This window comes from Cygnus atratus, chromosome 10 (genome assembly GCF_013377495.2).
Source record: "Cygnus atratus isolate AKBS03 ecotype Queensland, Australia chromosome 10, CAtr_DNAZoo_HiC_assembly, whole genome shotgun sequence".
Classification (NCBI taxonomy): Eukaryota; Metazoa; Chordata; class Aves; order Anseriformes; family Anatidae; genus Cygnus; species Cygnus atratus.
Window position 1 is genome coordinate 6077582 of NC_066371.1, and position 12856 is coordinate 6090437.

Below are 12856 nucleotides of genomic sequence, written 5' to 3' on the forward strand. Positions count from 1 at the left end.
AAAAGGGATGAATTGTTAGGACTGTCGTTGAGGTAGTGTATCTTGATAAAAAGCTGTAGTTCTCTACTTACAAGGAACCATCCGTGGAGTGCTGTTTTACAGCAAGGTGGTAGCCAAATTTTCCATAATATTGTGTGTTGTGTCCTAACTTTGATCGAGTCATGTAGACCATTTGGCAAGTTGTTGAAAATCTAAAGCAAATACCAGTATGAAATACCCGGTAGAATAGCAAGGAAAGAAAACACAAGCAGTGGGCCATGTGAGTTGACTTGCCTCCTGGTACGGATGTTTGCTTCAAGTGTATCAACTGCTAAATATATCGTTCCAGGAAAAAAGATCCCATTCCCAGGGATGGCTTTCCTGTGTGCCTACAAGATCATTGACTGAAACCAGATTGATTAATACAGAATTTGAGATGTTCACAATACAAAGATTCACAAATTGCTCAGTAACAAGCTTTGTACAAAAGAGCAACCCATTTCTTACACTGTAACATATTATCTAGATGTATATATGGACTTGCCACAGCGCTTTCAAACTGAGAAGAAAATATAGTATGTCTGGTGTGATGTGGGTTGGTGAGATATGTTAGACCTACTTAGGTGTAACGTGTTTTGGAAGTGCACATTTTGGGAAAGGATCATTACGTTTGCAGGCAATATTGTTGAGCGTTCTCTTTAGTAGCTAAACTTAGTGTTTTTGTATACAAAATACTACCTGTAAGTTTGTGTATATCTATCTTCTCAAGCTACGCATTCCAAAGTACTGTAGTATTTTCAGTCAGACCTGTAAAGTTCTTAGGTATGTATATTTCTTGCTGAATACTTTTAGGTTATATTAGTATTAACTGAAGTTACAGGCTTGACTTTAATTGAATATTATTGCATTATGCAAACAGCAGTTAAATTTAGATCATTTTTAATAAAATACACAAAGGAGAACATTTTTTTTCTTTTCTTTTGTCCCTGCACTTACCATAATTTTTATATTCTGTACTTTAGAACATGAATATTCCGTTTTAAGTTTTTAGATTAATGATATCTTTTTGCTGGTAGATCTACATATATGTGTGTATATATTATATATAAAAGCAGTGCATAGACTGTTAGGGGAAAAAAAAATCCTGTGATTATGAATTTGAAAGGATGTTAAATTTTCTTCTCTTTGGCTTATCTTCAGTATAGCCTCAAAATATCTTTCCACAAAAGATGAATTTGACAAAATTGCTCTCTTGAGAATCGACAAAGATCACAGTGTACAGTACTTTTGAATGCAAGAATTCAGCAGATTTAAAAGTAGGTATATTTAGAAAGGTATACAATCCTCTCGACTTTAAAATAATACGTTGATGTCTAAGTTTTTGATATATTTTCTTCCTATTGCTCTTTGTTTAGCAAAATCTCATGTTAATATTGTCCCCAGGAGATGTGCAGATGATAAGAATCATTTATATGGTGAGTGAATGTGTTTGGATCTGCCTGTGCTGGTGGTGAATGCTGCTTTCCAGCTACCCAGGGCTAGTGTGTGCTCTGCAGTCTGGGTGCTCATGAAAAAAACAACAAAATCTCTCTCCCCATCAGTTTGACTTCCAGTAGTAGGGGTAATAAAAGCAGTTATACAAGGTGCTTCTAAGGAAACCTTCCCTTCCCATATGCAGGTCTTAGTCCAGAAGTGTCCAATGAGTAAGGTAGCCAGCCCTGTTATTTCCATTTTACATAAGAAACGTTAAGAGTTTATCTAACTTTGGGTACCCAAGCGAGAGTCCCGTATCTAGTTGCTCTACAATTAGCACATACAGAAGGTGTTAAAAGGGTCAGAAAGGAGGAAGGGGGCTGCTAGGGGATCATTTGGAGCAACAGCTTAAGTTTCATTTACGTGGGAGTAGAATAGTTCAATTACAGTTGGATGCCTGTGTTGGAGGGTGTGAATTGCTGGAAAAATAGCAGGGTCCTGCAGTAAGCCAATGGCCTCCCAGATCCCAGTACGGATGGGACTTCTCTGACTGGCAGAGCTCTGCAAATGCTTGTGCCTGGGTAGGGACAAAGCTGTTAACAAATCCATGCAAGGGGTATAGAGGAGTATCAGAATCAGAACATGCATTGTGGTACACAGATCTTTGTACAAGCTGTTGTTATGATGTTGCAGTTTCAAAAGAGAGCCTTAATTATGAGCTTTGAGGCATACATTGTCATTAATTGTAATATCCAGAGTTAGCACGGACTGGAAATGTGTGAGTGGGGAAGAAGCTGAGGAAGTGCTTGGATCCTCCTGGACAGCTGCAGACATTCCAGAGCTTCATTTCCTTCGTGCCCTTGTGCCCATATGTATTTTTATGGTGGTGTGGGTTGGTGGTTTGGTGTTGTTTTTTTTGTGCATAAAGATTAGAAAATAACTTTTAATTGTTACTTATGAAGCACCATATGGCTTTGTAATTTTGGCTTTCCATGGAATGTGGAAAAAAAAATCACACTCAAAAATCTATTATTAAGCTAATGGAACTAACAGCTTGTCCAGTGTCCTCGTACAGTGTATGTTGTGACTGTGTATAGTAACAAGCAGCTCTTTATAAATCCATAAAGAAAACTAAGGGGACAAACAGAAGCTAAGACAAGAAGAGAGACTGTGTACGTTGGTACAGTGCATGGTCACCAATATTGTTAGTTCAGCTAGGAAGCTGCTGGTTAAAATTAAGAACACTGAATGTTTAAACAGCTGCTTTACAGTGTGATATAAATCATTAATGTTATTCTTCCATGATCAGAAACTAAAGGCTTGTCCCAGGGGATTAAAGGTTTTTATACCATCTTTTACTTTCCTCTTCCTTCGTAAAGCTAATCAAATTGAAACTTAATTAATGGTGGTGATGTTGCAGTTGTCTTTATGTTTGTTTGTGTTTTTTGTTGTTTTTGTTTTTTTACCATGTGAATTCCCTTGTTTCTTGCTTAGGTTTCCTATTTTATGCTCCCTATTTAAAAATATATTCTACTACCACTCTTTTATGCTTAAAAGTAAATTATGGAAGATCTAATATATGTTTACCAGTTTTTATGTTTTCGACATTAAGTACAAGTTTTTCAAAGTAATGTCTGCAGTTCAATAATGGGTAAAAGAATCAGAATCAGTTGAAAAAGACTTTTTTTTTTTTTCTGGCTTGTCTGCCTTATGCCTTATACATAATCACAAAGAATAAAGTTTTGAAATCCTTCCAGGAAAACAGGTGTGAGTATTGTTGCAGTTAGGGGCGAGAGCAGTGTTGGTTCTTAATGACTGCTTGACTTCAACACTACAGATTGCATGAAACCTGTTCTCTGAATTGCATTAAAACAAATAGAGTTATGGAATTCAATCAAGAATTTAAGACACAGTTAAACTGCCTGAATCTGTTAACTTTGAAATATGTTTATACATATATATATGTATTTAAAAAACTAAATGTTTTCAGGATACTTTGGCAAGGGAAACTTGAAATCCCTGGAAACTTTGAAAGGTAAAGAAACTAAGAAAACTGTAAGTAAATTTGTTTCGCTGTAACTCTTTTTTGTACTTTAGGCATAAGTGAAATGTGGAGAGAAATAACTTGCTAAAAATCAGGTAAAATGATGAGTTTTTAATTTTCAGTGTTTTAAGAAAGATACATTGCAAGATTTCTAAGTATTTTATATTTATAAGGAAAACAGGTAAATTCTAAGTCCATATCTGATTATTGAACCACACAATTTTGCATGCCCAAATTTCTAATAAATCTCGGTGCATACTAATAGATTAGACTGAGGTGCTTTCATGATGGTGTCAGGTAATAGGGAATCACAACCGATACACAGCAAAGGTATTCATTGCTTGCTTTTGCAGTTTCTTAGACTGAAATTGTCCAAAGAGGAGAAAAATGTTTTCATGTGAATATTAAAAAGAATACTATGAAGTCATAAAGAATGAAAATGGTGGGTACAATGACAGAAGAAAATACACTTGCATGGATTATGGTTTTGTTCAGTATGTACTATACAGTATGCTGCAAGAGGGCACGCTGATGTTGCAGGTTACAGAACTTGTCTTTCTCTGTTTTACCTGTAGGATGGATGTTGTCTGAGAGCTGGCATAAAAAGCTTTTGCTGGTTCTGTCAATAGACTTCAGTGCTCTTCCACCACGTGAAGAATTTGTTCCCCCTCTGATGGATTTTTCAAACCATGTCTCCTCTTGTGTTTGTAAGAGAAGATGACAGGTAGTAGTTTGTCTAAACCCTGGGTCTATTCCAGAGCAAAATTACATTAAAAATAATGAGAATTTAGGTTGAAAAGAGAAACTCGTAAAGGTTGGAAAATTACCAGAAACAAGATTTCTGATAAAATTTTAAACATGCATGTACAATGAAAGAATTTTAATGTGAAAACTTTTCTTTGGATCCCTGCCTCAAGGTGCATATTTTTGCATGCTGCTGGATGTAGTGAGGTTCTGTTTGCTATATAAGTAATTTATCAACTTTAACTTAAATATAAGAAGTATGATTACTTTCACTTTGAGGTTTAAGAGTGCACTATTAAGAGTGAGCTTTAGCTTAGTTAATTTTATCTAGCTTTAAAATTTTTATCACCGGTGAAGTGTGTAGTAATGGGTATGAAAGCAATTAATAACAGCACTGACAGAATCAAGAGACTGACTAATTTATCATTATAGATTTTAATGAGGCTTATAATCTAGCAATAAATATACAATATATTCAAAAGCGTGAAGTCATGAAAAGGATGATTTATTTAACTTTAAACCAGTCTGAAAACCAAAGGTTGTAGAAACTAGATGTGTAAGAACATAATTCTTTTAGGTGTTACAGAGCAGAAGGATGGAAATAACAGAGGAAGGGAGTTAAGTTTAAAATAAGGGTAGGGGGGAACACAAATCAGTTGTGCAATTCATTCTGAAGATGTTGAAGCACACCAGTAGTTTTGTAGATGTGGGATGAATCTTGTTGTGGACAGCTTCCATTTCCCGTCTCGATCTGCTTCCTCGGCAGGGCATAGGAGCATCTCAGACGTCCCCGCGGTGCTCAGGAGTTGGGGGGCAGCAGAAGCAGTAGCAAGACTTGCTCCGTGGGAAAAGCTGTCTCAGATTTCAGAGGAAGTTCATGTAGAGTGGCACAAACACAAACGGTTCTTATAGCAACTTTGGGATTCAGAGTTCAGTCTGGGAATTATGCTTGATTACCATTTTTAAATATTATCGTTCATCCTTACAGCTTTTATTCTTCTCTCTTCCTTCTTGTGCTGCCATAAGTACACCAGAGTGTGCCTGGACAAGAGTGTTGTTAAAGAATAGTGAGCACCTGGCAGGATCCTGCCTAAGGAGTGTAATGGGATGGCTGAAACTTTGGAAAATAAATTAAACCTGGTCTTTCCCAAAGGGAAGTTAGAAAGTCCTGTAGTGGTAGTTAAAATGAGAAAGACAAAAGTAGCAACAACAAAAGAGGACAGATGAGATCCAGAAAAGTAGGTTTCGTTACTGAGAGTGAAAGTTTTTACTGTTGAATCAGCTAGAGGTAGGAAAAAAAAATGAAATCCAAACCCCAAATTTGACCTTGTAAGGGGAACTCTATGTTGTGGAAGACAAGCCTTAAACTGCAGAGAAGCAACATGGGAGAGGTCATCCGGAATCCCTAGCAGGCACTTCTGCACTTGAGCTTTTTCTATCACCACTGATGGGGAAACTGAAGTAGGAGCAGCATGTAGGCATTCTGGGTTTTGGTGATGCTTTGGTTCTTGTGCTGTCTGAAGTGAGGTGTAACTGCTGTCAGAAAAACTTCTGTAATGTCTCACTTATTTTCATCAAATGAGGGGCAGGGGAGGGTGGCAGAAGGGAGAAGTGTATTGGGAAGAGAAGCTCTGTTTTAGAAAATCAGTAAATCAGTGAAATCAGTAAATCGGTGTCATGGCTTGCTGGAAATTGGTCATCCTGTGGGCATCCCAGCCAGTCCTTATTGGAGTAATATTATAGACAGTCACGAAAAAGATGGTGATTAAAGCTTGACCAGACAAAGGGAAGCTTGAAGTTGCACGTGTCCAAAGGTAACAATGCAATTTGTGTTCCTCGGAGGAGTTTTACTGGGTAAATGCATTATTAGGTTGGCCTCCTTCTGAAGATAGAGAGTTTGGAGCTGCTTGCAAATGGAAGTACCCCATCTAGCTCTCACAGGACTTTGGGAAGGGGGAGTGCTTGAAGAGCTCTGCCCTACATACAGCACAACCCAATGATACTGGGCAAAGAAGGGTGGCTAGCAGAGTGCTTAAAACTAATACCTGCCAAACCCCAATGTGGCTGGGGTCATTTGGGGCATATTGAAGGATGGAGGAGTCTCACTGACCCCTGCTGCCTTTGTGGATGGGCTCTCATGAGGCTGTGGGCTCTGTGTTTGTGCTTCTGTTCGGGTCAGTGAGGAGTTGCTGCGTCTGTGAGATGTTAATTTGGCATGTCCTTAGTTTGTCTTCATTGCAGTGTTCCCATGGCACTGGGTTACTTCCATCTCTTTTGCAACATGTCCTAACCTCGTAACAAGAGGGATGCCTGGGTTTGGCCCTTCTCTTGTCATCAGCTGTCTGACACTGGGGTAAAAATACATGAATGTAATACTGAATCAGGTTCTGCATTTTTAAGAGGTGCAAACGGTAATTAATTTTCCCAGAACCCCTGCAGATAGAGAAGCTGAGCTGCAAAAAGTCACTTGGTGAGACAGAGATGTGATTAGGATTTTGTATGAGACTGCCTCCCGTTCAGTCTCATGCTCTAATTCTGCAGTGTGTAATGCCTTGCCAGTGTAGTCCCCAGTGCACTGCTATAATTTTCTTTTTCCTAAACAGGCAAGAGTGAGGCCTAATACTGTGCTGTCTTGCATTGTCTATTCTATACAGCAGTTTAATTTTGGTAAGCTACAGCACGTGTTAATGTAATTTTTAACATGCCTAATTTGCAATCACACAGTCATATCAATAATAATGGTAAGTTGTTCACAGGTGATAAATTAGTGTAGCATATAACAGGCAGAACTATGGTTCTCAGGATATTGTTTCATGATGAAGAATTCAGTAGTTAAATATACACAGCAGTGGGCTGAGAACAAGCTGTTCATTTTTGCTGCAAGCAGTACCAATGGACCAGAGTAATCATAGCTCCCAAAGCAGGACAGATTTTATTGATTCTAAATAGGCTTTCATTATAGAACTGAGCCTGTTGCAATCGCAAGGAGGATCCCTGCCACTGGTATTCACAACGCTGGCTGAAGGGAAGGAGATGTTTTGTTCAGTGCAATGTGAAGGATGCTTGTGCCTTGGAGTTTTGTATTCTGTTCTGCCAAAACAACTGAATTTATTTAAAATAGAAGTACTTAAGTCTTTTTCCTATGGTGTTAGGTTAAATTTGTTAGAAACATAGTTAGACCCAACTACAGTTGTGTAATCTTAAACTCTGAAGACATTTCTGAGGACTGCTGGTCTCACTTATTTAATGGCATCCGGCTTAGGAACAAGATGTATTTTTATTCCATTTTTAAAGGACTCTTTTATCATTTTTTTCTGTAGGGTAATGTAAAATTAGCATGTGTATGTATATATGATTCAGTTAATAAACTGTTAAGTCTGAGATATTAATGTGTCCAAGTTAAAATTAGTTAAGAACACATGCTGTTACCAGAAATGCGTCATTAATCTGCAAGGAGCAGTTTGCAACTATTTGCTGCTAAATTAGTGACACTTAACAAACAGTCTTTTTTTGTATTATTTTTAATGTGAAAGAAATTTTTAAATCTGTGACAACAAATCTATATGCAGTCAAGAAACAAGCTGTGTGTTTTGTTTTGTTTGGTTTGTTTTTTTAATTTTATACAAAAGTTTATCAGTCAACGGACATAAACAGAAGTTCATTGGAGCCTTAATTACCAAATGCAATGCTGTTGAAAATGTTGCACTGTACTTTGTGGGCGTGTAAAGACATGTTGCTTGTGCTAGGTTCTCTTCAAATGCAGTATTTATAACCACACAATCCTTCCTTAACATTTTTCCAACCTTACTACAGAAGTTTGGAAGGGTGCTAATTGAAATTAATTACAGCTTTTTGGTTTTAATGAGTACAATATTGACTTTATATACAGCTTTCTAGATTTTATTTATTTTTGTTAGAGCCTACAAATGAAGGTGAAGGTGAATTGCTTCATGCATTCCAGCTTAAACCATGTTTTTCTTTGGGGGTAGACTTCCATAACATAATTTGGGAATTCAGGCAGGAGATGGCATAAAAACAGCTCCGTGTGACCGTTTCAAGAGATCAGCTCTTTAAATAAAATGGTGATGTTAAGTAGTGAATCAACTTGGTAAGTACTGAACGATCAAGCCTAGTTACTATAAGATAAGATCTGGCTGGTTTACTTCATTTTACAGAGCTTGGGCAAATAACTATTGAATTAAATTGCTTCTTGTTGCTTTCCCCAGGGCAAGAAGAACCTGCTGTACTGTGTTCTGCTGAGCTACTATATTGATTAGTTCTTCACGTCTAATCCTTACATGGTTATGCTTATTTTCTAGTTTGTTTATTTATGGTTTTGATAGTTGTTTTTCTGAAGTCATTGTATTTCCTTGATAGTCCTCTAGTGGATTATAAAAACGTAGACATTATTACCTTTCTTTACCTTCATTTGTTGTAGCCAAATGAAGATAATCTGCGCTGTGTAGCATGCCAGTTAGGACTAAAATGGAGTTGCTGGCCTAGTGATGGGTGGCACAGAGGGCAAGGGTCACTGGCCCAGCTGACATCACGTACCACTGACAACCAAAACTCATCCCAAAACACTGTTGGGATGGTTGGCACCTAAACGGATCTAATTAAATGCTTGCAGCATCTATTAACAACACTATATTAGATTCTTTATCACAGCAGCTATAGGGATTTTAGGGTTTGCTTCTGCAGATCGGAAAGTGATTTATACTTTTAATTCATCTTAATAATTTGTGTGCTTATAAAATACTTGATATAAAACTTTTTGTTGCATTTAAATTTCCTTGTTATCTGCCTTGCAGTGGCATGAATAATAGGGAGCTCAGAACATGAATATATTGGAATGCATGAAATATTTTCAAGGAGAAGGCTTTTAAGTTTCAGAGTGATGTATGTCAGGTGTTACTGAATGGATTAACATCTGGAGGGATTTTGTCTTGAGAAGCATGGGAATTGGGCATCTCCTGGTACAATACCTCCAATAGCTATGTTAAAAATACATTTCTGTCTTAATGTAGAAATTAGAATATATTTATTTTATAGTATTTTTTCTGTCCTAATAAACAACTTGCTTTCTTGTTGCTGTATTATCCTCAAACTTTGAAATGATGCTGTGTTAGAACTGGGCTTCACCGAAAATGACCTCATATCCAAAAGTGTATTCAGTCTTCTGTAAAATATTTATATGTAACACAAACCTAGAAAGCCTGCGTCTGCTTGACTGTAAGTATCTATATCTTCTGTGCCACTTAAGCACTAGGTCTGTCAATTTAATAACAAATTGTTGTGTTTTCTTGCATACTTACATCAACTGTTTTGATTCAAGGGGTGACCTCATCCAAATATTAGTAAAGTCAGAGATCCCTGCAGACTTCAGAGGGTATCGACTCAGTCACAAAACAACAATTTTATCCTTTAGGCCATGATTAATTTAGAACAGGATATGTTAATTTTAGGATCTCAGACTTTTTTGCAAAATACCTAGTAATTTTATGATAATTGTAAGAAGAGACAGTATTCATTATTGATAAACATCTTATAGCCACCTGGAAGATCTTTATGGTTCAAGAAGCATCCATGGAGCTGCAGAGATCATGAAGGATGGTTTTGTTTGTTTGTTGTTGTTTTTTTCTTTTCCCCATTTTACTCAGTAAGGATATAAAGATCTCTTCTCTTTGGAACGTGTCTCACTGCAATTACTTTTATCACTGTCTTGCTACACTTGTTACCGTTACACTCACATTGCCAAAGCTTCTTGATGTCTTGTCTCATGTGAAGAGGATAACCTGTTTTCCCTTGCTCTGCATTTACCTGGTGATGCCAGCATCAGTTTTGAGGGGGATGAGAATTTCCTCTTTTATGACCACATCCATAGCCTTACTTTCATGTATTCAGAGCAAGGACTGGAATGTATTTTCCTTGATGAAAAATTTTGTTCTGCATTCAAGAGAAATTATGGTTTGATTCGTGATTTAAAAAAAACATGCCAGAGTGTAAGCCAACAAACGATATCAGCATACAGTTTGATATGCAGGTTATGTAGTATTAATAGCATGATTTTTATCTAAATAATGTCATATTTATCCAGCTGGTAGTTACTATATATTTATCCTTTAATCTCCGTATTTTTTTTCAAGGTTGCTTTATAAAAGTGGTGAATTGACTTTCGCTTTATTGCTCGCTAGTTTTGAACATCACATTGTTTTTAAATAATCTAACCAGGAAATACTTTTTAAACTTAAGCTAATAAGCTCAATAAATGACACATGATAGAATAGCATTGTTTCTTTCACAGAGGCAAAGGAAATTGTTCTAAAGGCACAGATTCTGGCTGGAGGGAGAGGAAAAGGTATTTTCAACAGTGGATTGAAAGGAGGAGTCCATCTAACTAAAGAGTAAGTCTTTAAAATTGAAAAAGTGTGAATAAATTGCTTTTGTTGTAATATTTAAGCTGTTTACAATAGCTATTTGACTTTCTTTTAATATCTTTCAATAAGCTAACCTTTTTCCTTTGTTTGTAGCCTGAAGACTGTTGAACAGCTTGCTAAACAGATGATTGGGTACAATCTGTCAACAAAGCAAACTCCAAAGGATGGAGTGACAGTGAAAAAGGTAAGATATTTGCCTCTTAAAAGTTGAGAACTGTGTTTAGCTACAGCGTATATTAACATGTTGAGGTGTATGCCATAGATTTTTTTTCCATTCCTTTTCCAACGTCAGATTTCTTTCATCTGGTTGTTGAAAGAAAAAAATATATTACACTTTTTATCTTTGTATGCATATGCTTTGTCTATCAAATTCAGCATACCTAGTTTCTCGTAGCTTCATCCTTTATCAAATATATACTAAATGCTAGCAGAACTCTATATAGCATAGCTGTACATGCATATAGACTGTCTGCTAAGAGAAGTAATATATACACAATAACTTGCAGTATTATTATCTTCATTCACCGCTAACTTTGGGCAACCATCATTAAAGATAAAGACAGATGATTTTGCATGAGAATGATCTCAATTTAAAAAATAAAAAATAAAATAGTTGTGATTGAAAGTATTTTGTTTTTAACATGTTGTGGATGCATGGTAAAATGTGGGCATGGTCATGGTTGAGTTGAGCTAGTGTGTTGTAATTAATTTTCAATTCAAGATTCACTTCTAGCTTAGTACAGTTCTCAAAGTAAGGAAATTCTAGCAATTACCTACCTACTACATATGTTTTTATCTTTTGCTTTGTTTGTCTGCACAAAGATCCTCAAACAGGTGCATAGTCAAGTCCCACACTGTATCTGATGCCAAGAGATAATTTGGCATGAGCAGAAAGGAATTGCAGTTCACTTTTTAATATATGGTGAACAGCTTGGTATTAGCATAGAAGGGGAACACTTGTCTGGAAAGCTGCTATCTAATGAGGGCTGGAGGAAGGTGCTCAGGTGGTTCTTCTCTTGGGGAGCAAGGACAGCAAATTACCATCACTCCTGATAGGTGTTGTTAAAAAGAAATACTAGATATTAAAAAGAAGGAACAGTATTACTATTAAGGCATGTCTGTCGGAGATGGTGATAACACTAAGGTTATAAAAAAGGATATACATTTCCAATATTAAGGCACTCTGCTTTGAGAATTGTGTATTGTAAAAGCAGCTTGCCTTTATAAATTCCTTGGTTTTATTCTTTTCCTGTAGTTGAGCTACTTAAAATGCATCAATACAGGAAATTTCATTCTTTTGTCAGAGTGCAAGTCTATTCATTTATATGTTCAGTTCTGAAAAGGAAACATGTACGTTTTCTTTGAAATTGATAGAAATGAAAGAAAGGTGTCACTCTTGGGAATTTCTGAGTAAGATTATTTAAAGGATTTATATTAAGATGACTTCCGTATCACGTATAGAATAGCTATAGAAGATTTAACTTTCCTTCTCATCCCCATCTTTCTTGTGTAAATAACAGTCAAGAGTAAGCAGCAAGGGCATATATGAAGTGTAAGGTGAAGTTTGTGCTGCTGAACTTCAGAGATTTATTTTGATGGCACAGGAAAGTAGCCTTGATAGTGTATTTTTTCCATTGAGTTGCATGAAAACTTTGCAGGAAATACTTTGTAAAAATACTTTGTAAGCATTTTAACATAGATTCATGATAAATCTTTACTGAGAGAAGCTGATTGTCTATTGTCAGATGTTACATTCTGATTATACAGTTAACTCTTGAAAGTCATAGGCTAATTGATATGTTTATCACACAGATAAGTAACAAGGTAATAGTAAGTTTTAAATAATCTTGCTGTCAAGATCTCGAGTCTTGGCAATTTATGGTAAGATCATATATCTTGTTTTAAAGTAATTAAATATATAACAGATTGGTTAATGGTATCCTCATTGTTTGTTAGATTGTTGAAGAAAACCTGCTTAAAATGATGCATCTGTGTCATCAAAAAGACCATTCCCTGGAAGAAAAAAAAAAAGTGTCTTTTAAAAACATCTATCTTTCTCAAGTTTAGCCCATTCTAGGATCTTGAAGATAGTTAAAGGATTTGAGGCATTCAGGTTTGCAGTATCAAGACTGCAATGCCAAACAATGAAACTTTAATCAAGGGACAAACTACAGAAATG

At 36.3% G+C, this 12856-nt stretch overlaps 1 protein-coding gene and 1 long non-coding RNA gene across 2 annotated transcripts in view; both read left to right on the top strand.

Moving 5' to 3' along the window:
* Positions 1-12856, top strand: part of SUCLG2 (succinate-CoA ligase GDP-forming subunit beta) — a 115292-nt gene that overhangs the window by 40718 nt on the left and 61718 nt on the right. Inside the window, exons 3-4 of the mRNA XM_035546572.2 lie at positions 10545-10644; positions 10771-10861. Coding sequence (XP_035402465.1) covers positions 10545-10644; positions 10771-10861 — 191 coding nt within the window. The remainder of the gene's footprint in view (positions 1-10544; positions 10645-10770; positions 10862-12856) is intronic.
* Positions 1183-6191, top strand: LOC126913424 (uncharacterized). Its single transcript, XR_007708702.1, has 4 exons — positions 1183-1295; positions 3443-3487; positions 4072-4220; positions 5007-6191. It is a non-coding gene; the product is annotated as an uncharacterized LOC126913424 (long non-coding RNA).